This window comes from Trachypithecus francoisi, unplaced genomic scaffold, assembly GCF_009764315.1.
Source record: "Trachypithecus francoisi isolate TF-2019V2 unplaced genomic scaffold, Tfra_2.0 Lachesis_group10, whole genome shotgun sequence".
Taxonomy (NCBI): Eukaryota; Metazoa; Chordata; class Mammalia; order Primates; family Cercopithecidae; genus Trachypithecus; species Trachypithecus francoisi.
In genome coordinates, this window is record NW_022681455.1 from 24,509,950 (window position 1) to 24,536,118 (window position 26,169).

The window sequence follows — 26,169 nt, forward strand, 5'->3', positions numbered from 1 at the left end:
CATAAATAATGGCTAAAATATACAGTGTTAGAGTTAGTGAGGTGTAAATTATTGGCCAAGCCATTTGTGATTAATAAAGCATGAGGCATAGTTGCTCAACAGCTTTTTAATAAAACTTCGTACAACTTGACAATTAGTTAAAATGTCGGAGGAAGATACATGAGATCCGAAGGCAAAATTTCGAACTAGTAAGAGTAACGCCGTGTAGATTCCACAAGGAAACAGGGTTAAAAATCTGAGAGGACAGTTTAAGGCAAACTCCATCTTCAGCAAATGAGAATGCCTGCCCAATTCTTTAACATGTAAGTGCAAGGACAACTGGATTCTAAGAGATTAAAGATTTCTTGTCAAGGCAATAAAAATCTCAGCTTCTTTGTTGCCCTTTCTTGCGTGCTTCATGCTTAAAGGTGTACCTAATTTATGTGAGTTGTGCTGTTGTGTCTCATTTCATTTATGGAGATGCAGTTCTAGTCATTGAGTATTTAGGGTAATCTTGCATTAAACAAAAAAGAAGAGCAGCTTATAGGAAAGACAGGTTTTTCTCACTCATCGGTGGGAATTGAACAATGAGAACACTTTGTCACAGGAAGGGGAAACACCACACACCAGGGCCTGTTGTGGGGCGGGGTGGGAGCGGGGAGGGATAGCATTAGGAGATATACCTAATGTAAATAACGACTTAATGGGTGCAGCACACCAACATGGCACATGTATACGTATATAACAAACTTGCACGCTGTGCACATATACCCTAGAACTTAAAGTATAATAACAAAAAAAAAAGACAGGTTTTTTTGTTGTTGTTGTTGTTTGTTTGTTTTTGTTTTTTTGTTTGTTTTTGGTTTTTTTGTTTTGTTTTGTTTTGTTTGAGACAGAGCCTCGCTCTGTCGCCCAGGCTGGAGTGCAGTGGCGCGATCTCGGCTCACTGCAAGCTCCGCCTCCCGGGTTCACGCCATTCTCCTGCCTCAGCCTCCCAAGTAACTGGGACTACAGGCACCCGCCACCACGCCGGGCTAATTTTTTTTTTTTTTTTTTTTTTAATAGAGACGGAGTTTCACCATGTTAGCCAGGGTGGTGTCCATCTCCTCACCTCGTGATCCACCCGCCTTGGCCTCCCAAAGTGCTGGGATTACAGGCGTGAGCCACTGAGTCCGGTCAAGAAAGACAGGTCTTTAAAAGTGCCTTTTCTGTAATGAAAAGAGCACTGTTCAACTAGGCATACATTACTCAGTCTGGTTCTTACCTTTCATATGTCTTTTGATCCTGAGGCCAAAGCCAGTGGTGCTGATCCATGTGGTTGTTGTCATTCCAGCTGGGAAGGATGAGTTCTTGCAGCAACGTCTGTGGGTCCAGGCAGGCACAGGCTGCAGTTGAGGGCGGGTACCAGCGCTATGGAGTCCGGTCCTACCTGCACCAGTTTTATGAGGACTGTACCGCCTCAATCTGGGAGTATGAGGATGATTTCCAGATCCAGAGATCACCTAACAGGTGGAGCTCAGTATTCTGGAAGGTAAGGAAGGAGCATGTGTTTAACTTAGGGAATGGAAAAATTATTGGACGTGGTTAATACTGCAGCCGTGGAGGATGGAGAGGTTTAGTACTCTCTGTGTGTGCATCCCTTTTGGTGATACTAAATGCATTTTTCTTACCTTAGGAAAGAAGAATCTAAACTTTGGGCCAAAGAAAGCCTCTAAACACAGCACAATTATTGATGAGCAAGTTAAACATAAGTAGGTACAATTCCCATATGAATTATTATTATTGCTACCATTAATAATGTGCCACTAAATTCACTAATTGAAGCCATCCATAGGCAAAACATTATATTCTTTCAACCTCCCTTACAGGTGTGGTAAGTATCATTTGACAAGCTGCAACAATTGTTAAAAAGAAATCGTTAGGTATTTAGAGAGAGTTAATGATTAAATGTAGTACAGTGGTCAGTATACCAGCTCCATCTTTACCAAGTGTGTGATCATGAGGCTCTCTGATCCCAGCTTCCTCAAATGAAGGAATCTCATTAGACAATGTATTTAGTCCCTCAACAGATAATTAGTGAGCATCTACTCTGTACCAAGAGGGTTCAAAGTGCTGGAGGTTAAAGTGGTAAACAGAGAAAGAAAAAGTGACTTCCCTTGTGGAGCTTATAATCTATCATTGGAAACAGACTGTAAACAAAGAAACCACATGACAGAACATTAGGTAGTGATAGTGCTATGGATGACAGGGGGTGATGGAGACTGGTATTTGGATATGCTGATGGTAGAAGGCTTTCAGAGGAGATGCCATCTTAATGAATACCAGGATGAGTTGAGGGAACAGATCTGGCTAAAGGTCATCCTAGATTGGGAAAATAGTAGGTCCAAAAGCTCTGAAATGGGAACGAGTTTGGTTTGTTTGAAAACGATCCAGAGGTCTCCAATCTGGTTGGAGTGGTGTAAGGAAAGGGACAGGCAATGAATTAAGAAAAATAACAAGGCACAGATGATTTATGTAGAGCCTTGTACACCATAGTGAGGTCTTGGGTTTTTACCTCCAGACACATGGGAAGCCACTGGAAGAGGTTGATTAATTTAGAGGGTGTTAAATACCCAGGCAAAAGATTCTGATGGCATTAGTGGAGATGGTGAAAAGTAGTCAGATTTAGCTAAAGGTTATGCCTATTAGACATCCGAGTAGTGATCTCTAGTGACAATTTAAATATATCAATCTACAGCTCATGGATTGGGAGTTACTGACACATAGAATCTGTACAAGGCACTGGACTTCTGAGATCATCCAGGAAAAGAGTGTGGACATAGAAGAGAAGAGGGCGTTGGGACGTTCCAACATTTAGAAACTAAGAAGAGGAAGAGGCTTCAGAAAGGGATACTGAGAAGATGAACCTTAGATAATGCCTAAGGTCTTCTCTAATCTTGTTTCTCCCAAAAGATCCCAGAATTTTTTGACATGGACATTGACATAAACTTGCAACTTATTGGTCATATAGTGTAACAAGAGACAGTATAGCATAATAATTATGAACATGAATTCTAACCTCAGACTACATGAGCTCAAATCCCAGCTCTTTTGTTTAATCGTTCTGTAACCCTGAGCAAATTAATTGGCCTTATGGGGCCTCTAACGGTGATACTGACAGCACCTACCACATAAAAGATATGAGAATTAAATGAGATAATATTTACAAAGATCTTAACACTGTCTTTCTAGGTACTTAATAAGCATTAGCTATATTACCTACTATTACTGGTTGCCGTATGAAGCACTGAGTTCTTAAATGGAAAAAAAGTTGAAATACAGTTAATAAATAAAGTATTAGGTAACACAGTTGTTAACGTGGATAACCCAAGACCTGTGTTAATTCAACATCATATTGTTGTCACATACTCTGCATCAGAACTGGTCAAGACAGCATCCTTGCCCTGTAGAAATCTCACCTCTGATGAATCCTTACTGGCTTTAGCCAATGAAATGCACAGCCAAGCTTGGCACATCTTTTATTACCCGGATATGTGGGTGGTTATTTCCCTATTTGTCAAAAAAAAAAAAAAAAAAAAAAGCATTTGCCTGACAGATCTATTGTGCCAAGAGCCTAAAATGCCACTGACACACAGAATATTGTAAGTGTTCATGGAGCTCCAAAGCACTAGTTGTTATGTGATTTGTGAAGCTGTAAACCCATCAAATAAAACATAGTTACGGTTTTAAAACAAAGAACTCACAGTGAATTACCAACCCCAGAATTCAGATTTCATTATTTTCTCCCTTCTATTTTGCACAAACAAGATCCAAAAATATTTATTTACTATTGTGCTGGAGTCCTAGATGTATATCTGAACCACAAAACACAAGAAACCTAGCGTCAACTTGACTGGCCTAGGAATTCACTGTCTTAGAGACCTCACCTCTATCAAGGGATAAACCAACTGGGTTGAAGTGCTTTGTACCAACACAGGAAAAGGCACCAGCTATGCTCATGTCTCTATTATGATTCTTTTTCATGTTTTTTTTTTTCTTTCATTCAAACTGCATCTGTAGGTGGTTCAAATTGCTGGCTTCTCCTTTCCCTGCTTCCACTGTAATGTTGCAAGAGTCATGTCAGCCTCTCACTGGGGGCTGTGCTCACAGTGCTTTGGTGGAACTCTGCTCTTGAGGCAGCAGCAGTGGGCAGCATGGCAAGACTTAACGAGAACAGAGCTTGAAATCAAATGGGTCTGAGTTAGAATCTTTATTGCATGCATCTGCATAACATCTACTTCACAGTATCATTCTTCCTCTCTTTCTTCAAATGTGTAGCTGTCCAACATGCACCAGCCTCTGGGATTCTGATGTGAATAAGATCTTTTTCAGAGGTGAACAAATATTCTTCAAATATGAAGAAGATCTTTTCTTCACCTCTGAATAAGATATAGCGTTTGACCTGAAGGAGTTCACAGTCAAATAGGGGAGGTGGCCATGTACATAGATTGTTATAATGCAATACGCTAAATGCTCCCCTTAAAGCAGGCACAATAATTACTGGGAGCACAGGGTTTGAGGGGTAGGATGGAGTGGGTATCTGATGCAGCTAGGGTAGCAATGGCTCCAAGAGGAGGTTACATGTGAGCAAGCAGGAGCAGGGCATTCCAGTAGAGAGAAAAGTATTGCAAAAGCTAAGAGCCATGGGAGAGTACAGCATGTTCAGGAGACTGCAAAGAGTTCCCTGTGGCTGGGGTAAATGTCCAAAAGTTGAAGAAGAGTCAGGAGTTGAACCTGGAATGCATACAAGAGCCAGTTCACAGAAGACTCTGAAAGACCATATAATAGAAATTTCTCCATAACCTTTCAGCTTGAATACAGTGAGGGGGCAAGATATTGAATCTAGGCTTTTCTAGGTGGGATATCATAATCAGGTATACACACACACAGACACACACACACACACACACACACAGAGTGCCACACACTTTCTCTGAGGTTAAGATATACATCTAGGACTCCAGCACAACAGTAAATGAGCCGAGGTCCTAGGTTGCTGTATGACTGCCTCAGCCACTTCTAATTTATCCCACTGCCTGCAGCTGATTCCATCTGTAAAAATTGATGTAACGTAGCCCCATCACCCATTGCTGCTGCCCCCAAATCAATCAGGCTATGGCGGATTTTTTTTTCATATCTTTGCCTTTAACCTTGACTAAGGCTGTTGCCACTTGATTATCCATGCAGCAAACAGTGTCATATGCACGTGTCAAACCAATGGGAGCAGTCTTCTCACCCCCCCTCCGTCATTCCCTGCTCACCTGAGGAGGCTTATGTTCTTGCCTTCTCCTCAACCTGTCTCAGAAGCCTGTATCAGCCTATATCGGAGGTTGATATGTCATGGAGGCATTTGATGGCGATGTGCAGGTGCAAGGCAAGACCAAGACAGCCTCCTCCACAGCCTTACTAACTGTGAAAGGGACTCCGGTCCCTCTCTTTCCTCTCAGGACCCAGGTTAAGCTCCTCCTATCTGCCCTAACCTCTCTAGTCCCCCTCTTAAGCTAAGTCAGAGTTTAAGCTTAAGTCCTTGTTTTTTTCCTTCAAAGCTTTTCTAGACATTAAGAAGTTCGTTTTATACTAGAGATGAGAGGAGCTGTGGAAGACTCTGCTTTTTAAATCGCAAATGTATATTGTATATATTTGTCATGTACAACATGTTGTTTTGAAATACATATATATTGTGGCATGACTACATCGAACTAACATATGCATTACCTCACATCCTTTTTTGTGGTAAGAACACTTAAAATCTATTTTTTCAGCAATTTTCAAGAACACAATACAGTGTTATGGACTATAGTCACCATGTTGTACAATAAGGTCTCTTGAATTTATTCCTCTTAACTGAAATTTTGTATCTTTTAAACAAAATCTTCCCAATCCCCTCTCTTACTCCTTTCCAGTTCCTATCTACTTCTATGATTTCAACTTTATTAGATTCCACATATAAGTGAGATCATGTAATATTTGTCTTTCTGTGCCTGGCGTATTTCACTTGACATAATGTCCTGTGGAAGACTACTAAGAAGAGAAGCCAGGTGGTATAATTTCTGTTTATAAAAGATTTCTCAAGTTGCCTTTGAAGGATGGAGCAATGGAGATCATCAGGACACTGCTGCAATGATCCAGGCAAGATATAATAATGGCCTGCACCATAAGAGTGGCTGCAGTGGACAAGACAAAAAAGATTCAAGAGATTTTTATGAGATAGAGTGACTAAGATTTAATATCTACCACTATGACTATGAAGAACAATTTCATGAATGGGTGGATGGGAAGAACACAAATAGAAAACTTGGGAAGGAAGTTGCAGGGCACCACTTTTACTCTTTTGGGTTTGAGGAGTGTTTGGGACATTTTTCTGTAGATTTTCCTGTTGGTTGTCAGAAATATGGTCTAGAGCTCAAGACAGAGATCCAGGCTGGAGTTGGAGGTTTGGAAGTCATTGGTAACAGGTGGGAGTTGAAACTGCAGCTTCTGATTAAACGCTAAAGAGAACATAGTGATCAAGAAGAGGTGGAGGTCAAGGATAGACTCCTGAACCAGACATGGTGATGTGTGCCTAAAATCCCAGAGGACTCAGGAGCCTAAGGAGGGATGACTGCTTTAGGCCAAGAGTTCAAGGCTGCAATGAGCCATGATTGCACCATTGCACTCCAGCCTGAATGACAGAGAGTGACCCTGTCTCTAAAAAAGGTGGGGAAGGGTAGAATCCTGGGGAACACCAATAAGTTATGAAGAACATCCAGCAAAGCAGGTTGAGAGTTAGTTGTCTGGAGCAGACATACACAGAGGAGAGAGTGTGTCAGAGATAACCACGGGGAAGGGTTTCAAGAACGTTTAAGTGTTTAATATCAACGAATGTAGAATATTTAAGTGAGCTAAAAAAAGAAATTAGATTTGACATTAGATTTGACAATTAAGAGGTCCTTTGTAACCTCGGAGAAGCAGGTTTAAGGAAATCGTGGAGGACCGAGCATGGCTGTCAAGGGTAGAAAGGACATCGAGAAGTAGGAAGAGAGGCACACAGAGCTGGAGAATTGCTTTCGAAGATGGAGGCAGTTGAATGTGTTTATGCGCTGGAGGAAGGAATCTCTGTCAGGTGGAAGAGCTGGTACGATTTCACTGCCCAGGTGAAAGGGTCTAAGAAGACCGTGAGGTCAGGCTGTGGAAGGACCTCGATCACCTGGCGTCGGTTCTTGCTTCATACAACTCAGTATCAAGCTGAGACAAACAGGGACAGGTGAGCTATACTCTGCCCCCGCCGCTGGCAGACATCACCGCTCGAAGCTCAGCTCTTGCTCTGGAGAGGTCAGCATAGCCCTCAGGGCTGATGCAGAAGAAAAAGCCCGTCTTCGCTCTCGACGCGCTTCCCCTAAATAACCTCTAACCCAGATGGCGCCTTGCACATGGAGCTCCATCCAGCATTCCCCGCACGCCAGGCTGTTCTTCCCAGCCATGCAGGTTCGTGCTTCCAACAGTCATTCCTGCCTCCTCTCTGCCAGAACAGCTGCGCCGCGACTGCTGCCAGCTCTGTCTATTGGAGTAAATGCATTTTCAGGCCTCATCAGCTCACTGGGAAACAATGAAAGGATGTTGGTCAAAATAACAGCAGTCTCTGGCCTGTAGCCCCCACCAGCAGAATTTCTGGCATACAAAAATAAGTTCCCCTTCCTCTCCAATTTTCCTTTCCAGCAGCAGGAACTGGGTTTTCACACATCCTCCCACAGCCAAGAGTGGAATCGGAAGTCACAGCACAAAAACTGTCCTCGCTGCTGTTTCGGGAGTTTGTCACCATCTGGAGAAGCCCTTCTCTGTCACCACCGGGATTGGCCTTACCACATCAAGGCCCCAGGCTGCTCTGCTGAGCCTTGAGGAGGACCCTCCCAACGCATTTCAACTTTTCTGTGTGTCCCTAAACAAGGCTGCTTTGGTTACTCAGAACCTTAAATAACCTCTGCATTGCAATTTTTTGACTCTTTCCATTTGGGAGCCCTCTTTCTGTTAGACCTCCGACCAATTCGACTTAGAACTGTGTCCAGAGACAATTTTTATGATACTGTATGGAATCACTCCCTCAATTTTTATCCTTTCCAGTACTCAGCATGGTACCAAAACTAAGCTGATGCATCCCAACTGCTCTCCTCACCTCCCATATCCTCTATGAGAGGGTTAGAAGCAGCCTACTCATGACAGACTCCATCATACCTATGATCCCACCCTCGCCCTCCCATGCTTTAGCATGTCTGGAATTCCCCAATGGGTGAATCTCTCGGAGATTCTCATTAAAGACTGGCATTGAGAGCACCTTCAGAACCTTTGAATTTAGCTGTTCACTGTGCTGTCTTCCCCACTACAGGGGGTGAGCCTCTCTCTGATTCTCTGATGTCAATAGAAAAGGGGAGAAGGCTCAGAAAGGCCAGTCACGTTCCAGTTCTTCAAGTGAGCAGGAATTCTGTCACCTGCAAGCCATGGTTTGCCTTTTAGCTTCTGAGCGATAGTCCAGGAGTGGATTTTCATTGAAAGCACTGCTCAGCCGAGGAGCAGACTCCTCTGAGAATAAATCACCTGGCTCTGCGTTCAGCAGTCTGGTGGTTTAAGTTAGGCAGGCAGGATGGTTTATTGAGTGTCAGGCTGGAATAGGAGCAGTGGGGAGGCAAGACAGACACACACTGGTCTCACTTGCTCTTCAGAATCTCAGAAACTAAGATGACTTTTGGCTACCCTCAATTTTTGAGAATTTATGTCAATTCTTCAGCTGGGAGGTAGTTTAGTGACATAGGAAGCATGTCACCATGGATATTTAAATCAATTTTGCTTGTACCTTCAGAAGTTTTTGATATGAGTCATTTTCTAAAAGTTATAAATAATGGTTAGTCTTGGAAAGTAAATGTAGTTGCCACGATTTTTAGAAAAATGTAGAAAGCAATCCAAAATGTTATATTGTACAGCCCAATTTTTCCTGTAGTACTCATGTCTTATATAGAACAGCTTTTTTTTTTTTTAATGAAGACATCCTATTGACTCTCTTTGTTTTTCAGTTTCCTTACAATATGAGATAATGGAAATTTGTTCATATATTGTGGCTAAAACTCCTTTGAGGTTCAAATAAAAATAATGGAAAGAAATATACAAAATAGTAATGGTGAAGTATTATGAGTAGAAGAAAAGTCACAAGTAGTAGGAATCACACAGATCTGGGTTAGAACTAGTCACACCACCTGCTATTTATGGGACCATGAACTATGCTTTTTTCTTTTTTTCTCTTTCCCCTGAGATGGAGTCTTGCGCTTGTTGCCCAGGCTGGAGTATAATGGTGGGATCTCGGCTCACTGCAACCTCCACCCCGACAGGTTCAAGTGATTCTCCTGCCTCAGACTCCCGAGTGACTGGGATTACAGGCATGCACCACCATGCCCAGTTAATGTTGTATTTTTTAGTAGAGACAGGGTTTGACCATGTTGGTCAGGCTGGTCTTGTGTCTGGAATTGGTTCCTTCCAGTGGATTCTTCGTCTTGCTGACTTCAGGAATGAAGCCGCAGACCCTTGCAGTGAGTGTTACAGCTCATAAAGGTAGTGCAGACCCAAAGAGTGAGCAGTAGCAAGATTTATTGTGGAAAGGGAAAGAACAAACCTTCCACAGTGTGGAAGGGGAACCGAGCAGGTTGCTGCTGCTGGCGCAGGTGGCCAGCTTTTATTCTCTTATTTGACCCCACCCACATCCTGCTGATGGTTAATTTTACAGAGTGCTGATTGGTCTGTTTTAACAGAGTGCTGATTAGTGCGTTTACAAACCTTTAGCTAGACAGAGCACTGATTGGTGTGTTTACAATCCTTTAGCTAGACAGAAAAGTTCTCCAAGTCCCCACCCGACCCAGAAGACCAGCTGGCTTCACCTCTCAGTCTCAAACTCCTGACCTCAGATGATCTGCCCACCTTGGCCTCCCAAAGTGCTAAGATTACAGGCATGAGCCACCATGCCTGGCTAAACTATGCTGCTTTAACCTTATAATCCTCAGTTTCTTATAGGTGAAATGGGAATAAAAATACCTACTTCTCATAAGATGCTTGTAAGGATTAAATGAAAAACACATCTAGCATTAGCCCAGGTCATAATAGATGTTCAATAATGTCTGTTATCCTTTTCCCCTTTTTGCTAGGGTGATAGATTCGTGGATGTGTTTTTGTCCTATTAGCCAAACTACCTTTATTAGTGTATTATCCCAAAAATTTAAATATTAAAGATTAAATCATGTTATATATCTGGTTATTTTCCTAACCTCATTATTCTAACTAAAAGCAATTAAGAACAGGAGGAAAGGAAAAATGTGTTTAAAAAGTAATGGTGTTAGCTATTCCTTATTCCAACTGCTGAGCAATTGTAATCTGTTACCAATGTAGCATAACAATTTGACAAAGGGTGTCTTTCCAAATAAGAAAGAATAGCTATTTATTACAATTCATAATTTTGCCAGATACAATGTATAACTTTGCCAGATACAAGGCTGAGTGTTTTTACGCATAATCTCATTTAGTCCTCACAAGTCCTCTATGAGGTACGTATTATGAACATTTGTCATTTTATAGATGGGGAAATTAATGACAAGAGATTTTAAGTAACTTTCCTTCTATGATTCAAGTGCTAGGTGGTGGTGGTAGAATCCAAGCGTAAGTCTATTTATTCCAAACCTGTGAGCGTCGACCACCAAAGGGTACATCATTTCCATCTTTAGTATGTTACATTTCATTAGAACTTGAGCTAATGCAGTTTAACCTCCATCTGCTATTCTGAACACTTCCTAGCACCTGTACAAGTACAGCCCAAATAGCTACATGTGAGAGGAGAAAGAGCACTGGCCTGGGGATCAGCTCTGTGGCTTCTAACCCTGCCTCTGCAGCTTGTTAGCTGTCCATCTTTGGCCCATGACTTACCCTCTCTGAGGCTACCTTTCTTTACCTGTAAACTGGCAATTAAGGTTCCTTCTCTGCTTGCTTGGAAAAGAGGTGAGTAGTTACAAAGACTGTCCACGTCCTCCAGCCAAAACCACCGGGAACACACCCACATGTTGAACAAGTTGGATGTATTACTCATTACAGTGAGAAAGAATGTCACCATAGGGGACTGTGGAGCATTGTAGTATGACAGTGTGAAAAGGAAGTATAGTATTATAGGATGTGGGCTCTGGTTGGGAGATTTTGGGGAGGGTCTAATGAAGCAAGAGTTCACTCTGGATTGTTAGGGACAATTCTATGATTGGATATCTTAATAAATCTTATGTATAGAGAGGACAAACTAGAGTGAGACTAAAGCGATCATGAGTAAAGAAGTAGCTGTCATTCATATTAGCCAGGAGAGGGGGTCAAGTGGTATTTTGTGGCTTTTACAAGGACATTGTTTTTGTTTGTGCTTAGACAAAGTTATGAAGGGACACTGTTTTGTCCCACTTCATCGTGGTCACAGAATGAGCATGTGTTAATGTTCTGTGACACGGTGCCTAGCAGAACAGCGTGGCCTTGCTGTGAGCTCCCAGCCAGCTTCTAACAACATTGAGGCCTAGGGGACAGAGTAAGGCCAGCTCCTGGATATCAGGGCTACTTTTCTGTTCCTCAAGACCAAATGAGACAATGTAAGCAAAAGAAGCAAAAGAAGGTTTTGTCAACTGCAAAGCATTGTACAAATTTTAAAAAATAGATACTTATGTATATATAATTTATATATTATATATATTTTTAGATATATATATTATATATAATATATCAAGGCTGAGTGCTGGAGTTTTTGGTTGGCATTAAAATTAGAAAGATCATCTTTCACCTTTTTCAACAGAAAATTAAGTAGATGTTTCCTGCAAATTTGGGGTAACTGGGAATATTCACTTCTCTCAAGAAATAAGACAAGTGCTGCCCATGAGGGCTCAGGGGCGAGCCGAAGCACCTTCCTCACTCTACCTTGCTTCTGTCGTTATCTACCTCTAGGTCGGACTCATCTCAGGTACAGTCTTTGTGATCCTCGGATTGACTGTTCTGGCAGTGGGCTTTCTTGTACCCCCCAAAATCGAAGCATTTGGCGAAGCTGATTTTGTGGTGGTCGACACGCATGCTGTCCGGTTTAACAGTGCTCTGGACATGTACAAGCTGGCAGGAGCTGTTCTCTTCTGCATTGGAGGCACGTCCATGGCAGGGTGCCTGCTGATGTCAGTGTTTGTAAAGAGCTACTCCAAAGAAGAAAAATTCCTCCAGCAGAAGTTTAAAGAACGAATCGCAGACATCAAAGTCCACACCCAACCGGTTACAAAAGCTCCAGGGCCAGGGGAAACAAAGATTCCAGTCACTTTGTCTAGGGTTCAAAATGTCCAGCCTCTATCGGCAACCTGAAACCTTTCCCACCCCAGTTCTTCTTGTCTGATTTATGCCCATGGTTAAAAGGAGCAGGCCAGTTTTCAAGATAAAGAAGATTTGGCGTTGACTGCCCCAGGGCTGTGTTCAGCTCTGGGCAGCATAGTGGGTGGACTCACACTTGCTCGGTTCAGGCAGCTCTGCTGGAGGTCGGTGCCATGCCTAAGCCTGTGCACATGCATCCAGCTGCTTAAGATGGGTGCTTCCTTGTGCTGTGTCACCAGAAGTCCCCTGGAACTCTCTTTCATAGATCGTGACTTTGTGTTATTTTCCGTGTTATTCGAAAGCGCCGACGAGTTTAGACCAGCTCACCAATGGTTAAGGTGGTACATTTTATTTTCTAATATTGGTTTATCTAATCTTTTCTGCGTGGTGCTGTCTTCCATTCCTGTTTCACTCTGTGTAAGATTTTTGTCATGTGTGTTCACAGAAACATAGAATTCTCTGATTTTGATCTGAACATGAGTTTTTTAACCGTATTTTGACATGAGATTCCTGACATTGGATACAAAGTTGTCAGCATTCATAAATCTTTTTGTTTTCTCCATTTTTTTGTCCTTTGAGATGAAGTGCTGTTCTTTTGCCCAGGTTGGAGTACAGTGGTGAAATCATAGCACACTGCAGCCTTGAACTCCTGGGCTCAAGCAATCCTCCCACCTGAGCCTCCCAAGTAGCTGGGACTACAGGCACCTGTCACCACCCCAGCTAATTTTTTTTAATTTTTTAGAGGCAGGATCTTGCTCTCCAATTTTTTTAAAAAACCAAAATTGCCAACTTTAGAATCTTGACCAAAAAAATTAATTTTAGGAGAGTCTACTTACGCAGTGTCCAAAAGTACTGAATTAGAAACCAGGAAATTTTAGTTCCTTCTACCTGTGTGATCTTGGGGAAATTATTTAACCTCTCAGTCCTAATTTTCCCCTTCTGTATAATGGGAGTCCTGGATCACAATACATCTGGGCTTTCATTACCCAAACATCCGAGATTCCATTTTTGCCATGTGTCATCGAGTCTCTCCCCAACAGATGTTTGTGATGCTTTTGTGGTTCTCACCGTGGTGGGATTCTTTCAGAATTAGACTCCTGGTAAGTCACTGAGTCAGCAGCCTTCACACTATCTACCCTTAAATATCCAACCCCAGCAATTTATACAATGCTGTCATATTTTTATAAAAACAAAAGTAAGCCATCCTCAAATAAGGAACCCCTTGGTAGGTATTAACCTTAAAAAGGGTTTTCATTCTCAAACAAGATGCTTTGTTCTCCAGCAAGATACTCATCTCATCCCTTGCACTTTTGTTTAATTTGTGGATTCAGATCAGACTGAGGAAAATGGAAAATATGCCCTTGGTGTTTTCTTAAAGTTGTGCCACTTTAGAGCCCTTTTTTTTTCTTCCTTCACTGGATAAATAAAATATGTGAACGAGCGGAACCTGAATTGCATTGTCATTCCTTCAGTGTGGTTATTTTCTCTCCAACATGTAATTTTCCATTCTGAGACTGAATAAGCTCTGATGTTTCCCCGGCTAAATGGAAGAATAAATGAAGCAATTAGTACTCTTTGTGCACAGTGTTTATTTTGCACAGTCCAGCATAAAACACAGGGCAAATCAGTATCCTCAGCAAGGATCATTGGCCAGATTTTGGAGAAATCGTTCCAGTTTCCTCAGGTTCTCTATCTTCCTGTGGAAATGCCATTTTAATTTTATTCTTTAAAGACTTATGCAAGCCCCCAAGCATCTGTTCAAGGCAACATTGTTTGAAGCTTTCCATGCTTGCTTCCGTCTTGTGTACCAATGAATCTCTGAGGATGAGACTTGACTTGTAAAAGCCTCCAGAATGAAAGCTTATGGCTGGTGGGAACTTCTAGGTACAGACATAATAGCAACTATTTAAAAAGCAGCTCTATTCCTCAGATGAAGGCCTAAAAGAAGCTGAGGTAGATAAAGTAGGAGCTGGGTCTGGAAGAGCAATTCAGCATGCCCTGTCTTTCCTGTTCAGCCCAGGCTTTGTGGAAGTGGGTACCTGTAAGGACCCTCCCAGCCCATGAGGCAAGGATTGGGAGTTATTGTGGCAGAGCAGAGAAAGGTGGCTGAATCGGATTAGGAAATACAGTTTGATCTTTGGAAGGAACACAGGCTGTATACAATCAGAGGCTGGGAAGCAGTGGACTACGCATTTTTTAAAGATATTTTCTGGCGTGGGTTGGGCAGACATCTCAACTGTATGGCAAACAAGAATGACCTTAGAACCTTGATCCCAGCCTCATTGCTTGCATTAAACCAGTCCTTCTCTTCAGTATTGAAACTTCTAAAACAAAGGGAAACCACATACCTATAGGGCTGAGATGGCAACTGGAGAAACTTAGAAATGGGTTCGGGCCCAGAGGTCCGGTGCTCACAGGCACTTGGATTGACAGAAACCTTAGATAATATGAGCTCACCCCAGGCAGACATTTCCTCACCCCTTTGTCAACACTCATCAGCGTTTGCTTAGGCACTTCCAGTGATCCCACGCAACACCTACTGTCCCACAAGTGAGCTGCTACATCTGATAATGGCTCCGTATGGTTAGAAAACCCATCCCTATGTCTTTCCAAACTCTGCCTTGCTAAACCTTCCACACATTGGATAAGATTTCATAATTCAAAGTTACCTTGAAGTCTAATCCTCTTACATATGACTAATGAGCTCTTGCTTTCAATCTTATCACTTCCCTATTTGTCTTCTTCAGAGAAATATTTCTGTAAGTTCTTAATGTTCCCAACTTAGTTCATGCCACCTATTAAAAGGGGTCCCCAGAGGTTTTAGAAATTATATATGTTAGAGATTCCCTAACTCCATTAATAGTGTTACTATGTGAACAGGACCTCAGCCAGAATACAATGACAGAGGGCTCCTTCGTGGGTTCTCGAGGTCTCCTGGGATCTGTCCAGCTCCTTTCTCGTTTTATTATGGTTTTATTCTAGTCATATGCAAACACTCTCCCCTCTCTAAATGTGCCTGCACTTTCATGCCCCTATGCCTTCACTCACAATGCTTATTTTCCCAAGAATAACCACCTGCCTATTCTCTGGTTATGAACTCAGTATTCAAGGCCACATCAAGAAATAGAAGCAGTAATAATAATAACTAACATATATTGCATGGGAGGGATCATTAAAGCCTTTTATATGTATCAATTCATTTAATTTTCAAAAAACCCTATGAGGTCAGGACTAATATCATACACCCATTTTACAGGAAAGGAAATAGGCAAAGAGAGAACAACTCATCCAAGGATAATCAGTAACTGACATACACAAGATTTAAATTCAAGCAGCCTGACTCCAGAGGCTGTATGCTCTGCCAATATGCCAATATGTTCTTCTGTCTCTAGAAATACCACCTTTTCTCTGTAGCTTCTCCTTGATCTCTCTCTCTCTCTCTCTCTCTCTCTCTCTCTCTCTCTCACCCTTTCTCACACACACACACACACCACACACACACACACACACACTCAGACTTAATGTCTCTTCCTCAATAAATTCAGCACTTTGTGCAAACACATTCTATCCCACTTATCTCTCTTTATTATAGTGATTTGTTTACACATCTGTTCCTTCCATTAGAAGATGACTATTAGCTGCTTGGGTACAGAGAACATATCTTAATAAGTGGTGAACCCTCAGAATCAAATACATAAAACCTATGTGTTACTATTATATGATTATTTAAAACAATTATTACATTTTTATTCAGAGTCAAGCAATGTGCTGGCACTATAAAGGGATGATGAATAGGGGCACTAATGTTTTTGCATATCGTGTGTGTGTGTGTGTGTGTGTGTGTGTGTGTGTGTGTGTGTAAGAAAAAAAAGGATTTTCTAGGGAGGACTAAGTTTGGAGTATGAATATGGGTTCCCCAAAGCAAAGCTTCCCTCAATGTAACATTTGAGTGGGAGAAACCCAGTCTGATGACTAGCTCACCATTTCTATATCTAAGAGCAAACTCTTCCAGCCAATGAGTCTAGCCCACTGACACAGAGCTGCCAGTCATACTTCTCATTCCAGCAAGAGACTGATGGAACAGCTAAACCCACCTAGTCAAGAGCAGAGCGAATTGTTTCCAGCAGTCCTGAATAAATAAACAACCTGGTCTTTCATCCTTACATATGAAAGTACAACCTGAGTCATCAGACATCTGAGGACATACACAGGGAATAACAGACTCAGTGGGAAACATAAGGACTTCAGAAATCACAGAAGTCTCAAAAGAATCTACTCAGTCTTCAAGAAGAAATTAAAACCATAGGATAAAAATAGAATACTATGAAAAAGAACATCAAGTAGTTCAAAATAACAAATAACTAAAAGAATAAGTTGAAAGCACTTCCTGGAAAGTAAAATAATCCCTCATTTTAAAAACGAAATTTAAAAAAATTTTTTAATGAAAAATATGAGACAATTGGTAAAGACATACAAATTCAATCAAGGAGCAAAAGATAACAGAAAACAATAATAGAGAAGAAGTTATCAGTAAAATAATAGAAAAAAATTTTCCAAAACTATAGAATACAAAAATCTTCAGACTGAAAATGCCTGCCGAAGACTGGGTGCAGTGGCTCACACCTGTAATCCCAGCACTTTGGGAGGCTGAGGTGGGCATATTACTTGAGGTCAGGAGTTCGAGACCAGCCTGGCCAACACGGTGAAACCCCGAAGTGGAGGTTGCAGTGAGCAGAGTTTGCCCCATTACACTCCAACCTAGTTGACAGAGTGATACTCCATCAAAGAGAGAGACAGAGAGAGAGAGAGGAAGGAAGGAAGGAAGGAAGGAAGGAAGGAAGGAAGGAAGGAAGAAAGAAAGAAAGAGATGCCTGCTGCATATTCAACAATATGCATGGTTAAAACAAAAAGTCAGGTATGTTTTTTGTGAAATTTTTGGACACAAAAGATAAAAAGGATCCAAGAAGCATCCCAGAGAACAGCAGCCCACCTACAAAATGATAAAAGTCATACTGGGGAAAGAGCAGGTATGCTCTCTGCAAAAGATAGTAAGCAAGGTAATTGAGTCTACAGAAAATACATGTTCCTCTTATTGAGAAGAAAAGAGCAAAGCAATAGAAACTCTAGGAAGAAAAATTTTTAATAAACTGCACAAAGAAATGATGGTTGTGGCCGGGCGCAGTGGTTCAAGCCTGTAATCCCAGCACTTTGGGAGGCCGAGATGGGTGGATCACGAGGTCAGGAGATCGAGACCATCCTGGCTAACACCGTGAAACCCCGTCTCTACTAAAAAATACAAAAAACTAGCCAGGCGAGGTGGCGGGCGCCTGTAGTCCCAGCTACTCGGGAGGCAGCCTGGGCGATAGGGCGAGACTCCGTCTCAAAAAAAAAAAAAAAAAAAAAAAAAATGATGGTTGTAACATGATGGGGAATAATTGATAGAGCATAAGAAAAGTGAAGCCACTGGAAACTTGACCTTCCCACTAGACACACATTCTATTTCTGTAGAACAAACACTGGGATTATTGAACCCACAGAGAAAAAAACAGAATCTTGTCACCTCAATAGTTTTGCAGTGATGATGATTACAAAGTCAAACTAATGCAAGCTCTTCTTACTTGTTTTCAACTTTCAGAATCAAACTATAGCCAAAAGTCTAAATTATGATTGTAAAATGAACTGTATGTGTGATAAATCTGATGATGTGAAAATGAAGGTAGTGCTAGCAAAATTCAGAAAGCAAAATAAAAAAAAAAAAATAAGAGGAGCTAAAAGTAGGGACACTAATAGCCTCATCTGGTTTAGTCAAGAGTCAAGAGTAACAGTCTTAGTCTCTTTTGGCTGCAATAACAAAATACCATAGACTGGGTGGCTTATGAACAACTGGCATTTGTTTCTCACAGTTCTGGAGGCTAGGAAATCACTTGGTGGAAGGGGGGACATCTGGTTTCTTTAGCCTCCTCTAAGGGCACAAATCTCATTCATAAGGGCTCCACCCCCATGCCCCAGTCACCTCCCAAAGGCCTCGCCTCCTATTACTATCACAGTAGGGGTTAGCTCTCAACACGTAAATTTTGTGGATATACAAACAATCAATCTGTAGCAGTAGCTAGCTAAAGTTTATAAAAATAAATAACGACTTAAGTTTATAATTTACAACTGTAAAGATAACTCAGTGAAAGAATTAAAAATAAAACATAACAAACAATGGAAAGAGGAGAGAATAAAATGAGAGGTAGAGAAAGTACATGTAAACCTTCATCTTTAATTGTAAGAAATCAGGCTGGGCGCGGTGGCTCACACCTATAATCCCCGCACTTTGGAAGGTCGAGGCAGGTTTATCACTTGAGCTCAAGAGTTTGAAGACAGCATGGGCAACATGGAAAAATCCTATCTCTACTTAAAAAACAAAATACAAAAATTAGCTGGGTGTGGTGGTACATGCCTGTGGTTCCAGCTACTTGGGAGGCTGAGGCAGGAGGATCGCTTGAGCCAGGTCAAGGCTGCAGTGAGCTGAGGTCGCACCAATGCACTCCAGCCTGGGTGACAGAGCCAGACCCTGTCTCAAAAAAAAAAGATAAATTATTATTATCTCCATTAATAAATCAAGAAATAGTAAATATAGTATTTAAAGTTATGGAAGAAGCCACTAGAAGTTCAATTTCAAACAGTAAATGTTAAAGGAGATCGCCTCTGAGGGCTGGAGGAAGCCAGGGGTAAGGCAGGATGATTTTTACTCACATAATGAAGACTTAAGACTGTCCTAGTCACAGCCCTGGTCCCTGTAGCTCTTATACTGACTTTAATCTAATTTCTGTTGTGGTAGATGCTACAAAAAAAGAAGATACAAGCATTAACAGATCCTTAAAACAAAAAGACTGATTCTAGTTTAAGGTTCTGGGAAAGCCTCAAAGGAAGTGATATTTAATTTGTGTCTTGAAATATGAGTAGAAGTTAACCAGAGTGATCTTGCCTTCACGAGGGATCTGTTCTTTTTTTGTGGGAGGTTGCAGGTCGGAGGTAGTGGATGATGGGAAGAAAGAGAGAAGAGCTTTGCAGGCAGAGGCAACAGCATGTGAAAACACACAGAACCAAGACTGAGTGAGGCATGTTGAAAAATTGTAAGAAGTCCATCCTAGCTGAAACAGCCCAAGAGCCCTGGGGTGAGCGTCTAGAGAGGGCAAGGCCAACAAGCCCTGTCACCAAGCCGCACACCTCCAGGAAGCACCATTTACAGTGACTGCAATGTAAACAGCATCTCCTAGAGCTGTGTAGCAGGACTACACTGGGGGAGCAGTTTGAGTAGTCACAGAAGGTGAGGTTTGCTACAGAAGTACAAGATCAGACCGGAGGTGATGGGAGCCTTGAGGATCGAAGACAAGAGCTGAGAGAAGCCAGCATGGAGAGTGCAGCAGAGACTGCATCAGAAATGAATGCAAAGGGGGCAGAGGAGGGTCCTTGTGCTGTGCCCCAACCCTTAAGGTATGTTAACTTTCTCTCCAAGTCCCTGTCTCTAGAACATCACCAACTTCAGAATCAGAGGAATCATTTCCTTTGCCTTCTGAGAAATGGAAAATGTCAATAAGAAACGTTGGACTTTTGTCATAATGGGACTGCTAACAAATGTTACCCTGTATCTTGCCCCTAAGTCAATTTTCTATCTGCTTTAGGAAAAAAGGTGAGGCGGGAGAGCCTACCGTCTGTATGTTGCTAGTCAGCCTCTTCAGAGTACTGAATGATGAAACAGAACTCAGAAATGGAACAATGCAGAGAAAATAATTGAAATAGCTAAAATGTGTTGAGAGCTTCCTCTTTGCCAAGTAATGTGACAAATATCATTATGCATTTTTGCATTTAATATAATTTATCCTTGAAAGGATTCTAAGGATGACTACAGTTACCTTCTCCATTTTACAGATAAGGAAATCTGGGCTCAGAGAGATGAAGTGAGTCATCCAAGGTGGTCATGCAGTCAGAAAGTGATTCAACTAGTGTTAACGCCCAGGTAGCCTGACTCAAAGCCTTCTCTCCCTGTGAACAGATTCTGTCAGAAAGAATGAGAAAGTAGATACAACTCATCTTTGCTTAATATGTCCCAGATTTAACATATCTTTTAGCATAGGGCTCTGCACTTTTATATAGGATGCAAAAAAAGGGCAGGAAATATTCTATATAATATTTTTATATATAATAAAATATATATATTTATTTATTGAATATATATTTATTATATAGGCAATAAAACCACTACATGGGAATTCAGTCTAAACTATTGCAGGCAATAAAAGTAAGATTCCACTGAACTAGAGTGCTGAGCTAACAAAAGATTGGTCCAGAAAGCTATTTTTGTCTTCCCAGAAATTTTATAAGAACAAATCTGTAATCCATAAGCTCCTTGAAGGTTGGTACCCTATCTTACTCATATTTCTCCCCAACACCTAGCACAGTATCTAATTCACAGGATGAATGTTTGCTAAATTGAGGTGTTCGAGTTGAAGAAACTGCAATAATTGTTCTCAGTAAACAGACCTCCTTGTGACCTACACCAATCCATATGATACTGTTAAGAATCATATTCCTCATGCAGCATGTGAATGTCTTGCATGCTTTGACCTGTCTTAAAATGCATTCACTGGAATTCCTGGAAGGTGTAATGTGTTAATCTCCCACAAGAGATGTGTGCATTTTTATTTATTTAATTTATTTTTTGAGACAGTCTTGCTCTGCTGCCCAGGCTGGAATGCAGTGGCATGATCTTGACTCACTGCAACCTCTGCCTCCCAGGCTCAAGCAATTCTCCTGTCGCAGCCTCCTGAGTAACTGGTACTACAGGCACCTGCCACCAAGCCTGGCCAATTTTTGCATATTTAGTAGAGATGGAGTTTCACCATATTGGTAAGGCTGGTCTCAAACTCCTGACCTCAGGTGATCTGCCCGCTTTGGCCTCCCAAAGTGCTGGGATTACAGGCATGAGCCACTGTGCCCGGCTGATGTGTGCATTTTTAACTATGTGAGTACAGCTCAACTCTGAGGGAGGCAGGAGAGCCTAGTGGTTAAGCAGGCAAGCTCCAGAGTCAGACTATGCATTCAAGTTTTGGCTCTATCATTTTGCAGACTTGCAAAGGTAGGGCATTGGCCAAATCACTACAACTCTCTGGGCCTCAGTTTCCTCATCTATCAAGAATGATTAAAAATTTGTACCTACTGGGGTTGCTGTTGAGGATTAAATGAGTTAACACAGCTAAAGCAATCAGAGCAATGACTTACACAGAGCTAGCACTTAATAAATGCTAATTGTTACTATCTGGGGCAAGGCCCATTTAAAACACACCCGTTTAAGGCTCCAATAGAGGCATAAGGCTCCCAATTTTCCTGTGAACACATGCGCTTTCACCTCTACAGTCACCCCTACTGTCGGATCTGAAGTGATTTGGAACTCACCAGACAGGGCACTGACCTTTTCAGCATCGTTTAATTAAGCCTAGTGAATAGCTAAAGTGTGATGTTTCATGTCTTTCCATGTAGTTCAGTGAGAAAGATTTATTAACTCATTACAATGTCGTGCTAGTTATTTTCAGCCTTTCAGAATGACTGTGACTTCCAGCCAGCTATTTATCCCAGAAAAGACCCAGAATAGAATCTGACTTTATGAACTTCCTAGACCTGAATCTATGTTACCGGATCATGTTGCTCCAACATTAGGAATCAAAAGCTTCAACGAATGTGGTGGCTGATTTAGACTCACCTGCCTCGGGTGACATTCAAAAGGTTGCTGATGTGTCATGGTGAGGCTGTGCCAGGCTGGCACCAGAGCCTGCTTATTCCTTCCACGGAGTGGAACTGGCTGAAGAGACTGGGCAATCCGGGTCCAAGGAGCTGAGTCTCTGCCGTGTATTGACTGTCTTGCTTCCCGCGGACTGACTGCTTGAGCACATCGACCTCAAGTTCATCCACCCCACTTTCCATTTGGCCCATTGCACTGTTTCTATTTCCAAGACATAATCTCAGTCATGTCCCCATCTGCCTCACCCTAACTCTTCATTCAGTTGCAAATGTATATTCTCCTCTGAGGAGACTTACTTTTGAGGAAGATAGTAGAAATTCTCCAAATTCCCTTCTCACTCCCATCCTGCAAAATGTGCCTACCCTAGAGTGTAATAATAAATCCACACTTTCATTTTTGCTTACTCTTTCTAGTGTTTTCTGGTTAAATTAGAAGCAGTAGAACATAGTGGCTAATGTGAGCTGAGAAGGGGTGAATCTAGACTGTTCAATTTACTACTTGTGTGACTTTAAACAAACTATTTACTCCATGTCTTACACACTTCATTAATAAAACAAAAGTAATGGTACCTTCCTCATAGGGCTCTAGTGATTTTTTTCTAATCCATGTACGGGCTTTAGAAGAGTATCAAGTAAAGATTAATACTGATATTTTTGTTTGTGCAACTATTTATTGTTCTTGCAGCTAGTTGTTGCTCTCATCGTTTTCGTTACAATCCTCCTAGTGGGCAGGGACTCAGTCACTCACTCATAGTGCCAAGCAGAGATTCATACTTAATAATGTTCTTTTGATAATGGCTAATGATGGGAATAAGAATGAGGGAAAAAGATGCCAAATAAGATCTAGGTTTTTAATAAATTAAGGGAGCAAAAATGATTTCCCTAGCAGTCAAATTTCTAAATGCATTTCCACCATCATCTCCAGCTTCCTATTCGTTAATACAATTTCCTGCTTTCGAATATTGAGCACCAAACAGGAAATTAGTTTGAGGATGATGGTCTCCAGCCAAAGAAAGGAAAGCAATTTCCATGGCACGTAACCAGACACCTTTTCTAGGATATCCTCGGAAACTGGATGTAACCAGCGTGGACCTCGAAGTACTCTCAGTGGACCTTAAAGTTTCACTCTTAGAAATGAAGGGCAAAATTGCACTTCCTCATCTGAATAACCCAAATGATCATCCAAATTTTATTTTCTACCCAGAGACCGCCTGTCAGCAATGCAAATGCAGAAGGACGTGACACTGCAGCTGGTGGAAAATGGGAGGCTTTCCGGTGGTGACCCCCTCTTTGTGTCAGGGTCACTTGTGCACAGGAACAGCAAAGCCAGGATATGGAGCCTGTGTTCGGCCTGGTTTACTCTCTGGCAGCTGGAGACATGATGCTCTACATGGCAGAGGGCCCAATAAATCTTTTATTGATGATGAAGACAATATATAGATCCTCACACAAACATGATGCCTGAACAGGTATCTGGTTACCAACTAGTATTTTACCAGAAGCCTAACACCTTGAGCACTTCACAGATGATGACAATCACATGATAGAACTTTCCAATGTACCATTCATATCATCTGTGGCTATTCTATGTAGGCTGCAGGGGATGGAATCAGCCATAGTTAAGGCTCTAAGGCAGCCATGAAGACAAATTCCCCAAATTTTACATATAAACAGTTTTGATGTTCAATGCTGTGAAGCTTACCAAAGCTAATGTCAAGATGATTACACAGCACATAGAATGGGCTTGCTCCATCCTACTCTCATACACACACATACTCACGCCATCAGTGCCAATACCAACTCCCCTCTCTTTCTAAGGGACATCCTAAAAGTTAAACAGCAGCTTTAGTAAAAAAAAAAAAAAAAAATTATGAATCTAGCAGATCAAGGTAATATAAGTATAGCAAGACTGAAAATAGAGCTCTGGGCAGTATTTTTGTTAATAATGAAAAAGAACCAAGAAAGAAACTGTTCTGGCTCAAAAGTAGGTAGTAGAGAAGCAGAAAGAAGCCAGGGAAGGTTGCCAGGAGTTTCAAAAGAAGATGCCAAAAACCAAGTGAGAATAAAACAAGCTAATAATTATAATATCTCACAGCTGCTGAATGCTTACTCTGTGCCGAGTGCTGTACATACATCCTGCCTTAAATCCTCACAGGTGGACAAAGTAGCATAGTACTATTATTTCTCCTTTCCATAAGGGAAAAAACTGCACCTCAGAGAGGTTAGAAAAGTTGCCTAAGTCACACAGTAAGTGTCAAAGCCAAAACTAAAACCAAGCCCACCTGATGCTGCCTGTGTACTTAAGCACTAGTGACAAGGGAAGTGACCTGAAATGGAAGAGGAAGAGAGTCAAGGAGGTAGCAGGAGCTGGCAAGGCCGGGGTGGTCTGTGAACAAGGGATTCTGACTCAGAAAATCTCATAAAAAGTCAAGCTCAGCCAGGCACGGTGGCTCACGCCTGTAATCTCAGCACTTTGGGAGGCCGAGGCAGGTGGATCACGAGGTCAGGAGTTTGAGACCAGCCTGGCCAACATGAAACCCCGTCTCTACTAAAAATACACAAATTAGCCAGGCATGGTGGCGGGCACCTGTAATCCCAGCTACTTAGGAGGCTGAGGCAGGAGAATCGCTTGAACCCGGGAGGTGAAGGTTGCAGTGAGCTGAGATCATGCCCCTGCAGTCCAGCCTGGTGACACAGTGAGACTCTGTTTCAGAAAAAAAAAAAAGTAGATTTGGGGAGGTGTCTGACAAGCTCAGGTCTGCCAAACTCAGGTCTGCATTTTCAGTCTTTCTTTCATCTAGCTGGAGTCATGTGGCTGAGGTCTGGCCAACCGTATGTGGGCAGAAATAATTGTACACCTTACCCACGCCTGGCCTTTAAGAAGCTCTCCTGTGATTCTGGTCTCCCTCTTTTGCCATCTTCCGGCTGGATACCAACAGGCGGGGCAACCTGGGAGCCATGAGTAAAGTGCCATTGTCCCTGTCAGCCTGGTTCTCTAAATAACTGTGTGGCAATACAGTTCCCCATCCCTTGTCTCACACCTTAATTTTATGTGAACACTTGTTTATATTTATATAAATTTATATGTTGTTAAACTACTGAAATGTTATAGTTACCTGCTTCAAGAAACAAGAGGTATAAGATTCAGCCACTACTGTGGTAAATTCAGGAGGTATCAGGTCTGTACAGAAACCCTGAGGCCTAGGGCTTCGATAGTTAACACACACAGCAGGGATGGAACTCCAGCCTTATGCCCATGCAAGGCAGAAAAAAAAAAAGACACGACTGCACACTGGAGATGGACCTTATAAGAATGTACATGTGGCTGGGCACGGTGGCTCACTCCTATAATTCCAGCACTTTGGGAGGCCAAGGAGGGGGGATCACTTGAGGTCAGGAGTTTGAGACCAGCCTGGCCAGCATGGTGAAACCCCATCTCTACTAAAAATACAAAAATTACCCGGGCATGATGGCACAAGCCTATAGTCCCAGCTACTCAGGAGGCTGTGGCAGGAGAATTGCTTGAACCTGGGAGGCAGAGCTTACAGTGAGCCAAGGTCATGCCACTGCACTCCAGCCTGGGCAACAGAGTAAGACTCCATCTCAAAAAAAAAAAAAAAAAGAATAGATAAAAAGAATGCACACCTGATTGAAACCCTGGCAGTATGGAAAATACAGGAAAGTTCTCAATGTTAACAATTATTTTAAAAATTATATGAAAACTACTGGAATGAAAGTCTATAAATATGGAAAACCTGATGCCAATTAATTTTTGTAGAATACTTAAGAAAATTCAAAACATGAACAAAATGTTATACGACTCATAAATGTACTGTGTTTATCAATGGCTCATTATTAAAGAGGGTCTCTGGACTATGGATTGTCACTGCTTTTGCAAGAGAACACTGAGGTGGGAATTCTGTACATGAGCAACAGTACAGGAGTTTAACAGGTAGTGGTGTTCTTGTGTTGAATCATTGTGTGAAT

The 26,169-nt window shown here is 41.8% G+C and overlaps 1 protein-coding gene across 1 annotated transcript; it reads left to right on the forward strand.

Annotated features, from left to right (window-relative positions):
- Window positions 1–1,253: 1,253 nt before the first annotated feature.
- NRSN1 (neurensin 1) lies at window positions 1,254–13,851 on the forward strand. The gene is made up of 2 exons (XM_033216370.1): window positions 1,254–1,510; window positions 11,995–13,851. The coding sequence occupies exons 1-2, from the start codon at window positions 1,292–1,294 to the stop codon at window positions 12,391–12,393; spliced, it is 618 nt and encodes a 205-aa protein (XP_033072261.1). The 5' UTR covers window positions 1,254–1,291; the 3' UTR covers window positions 12,394–13,851.
- Window positions 13,852–26,169: the final 12,318 nt, after the last annotated feature.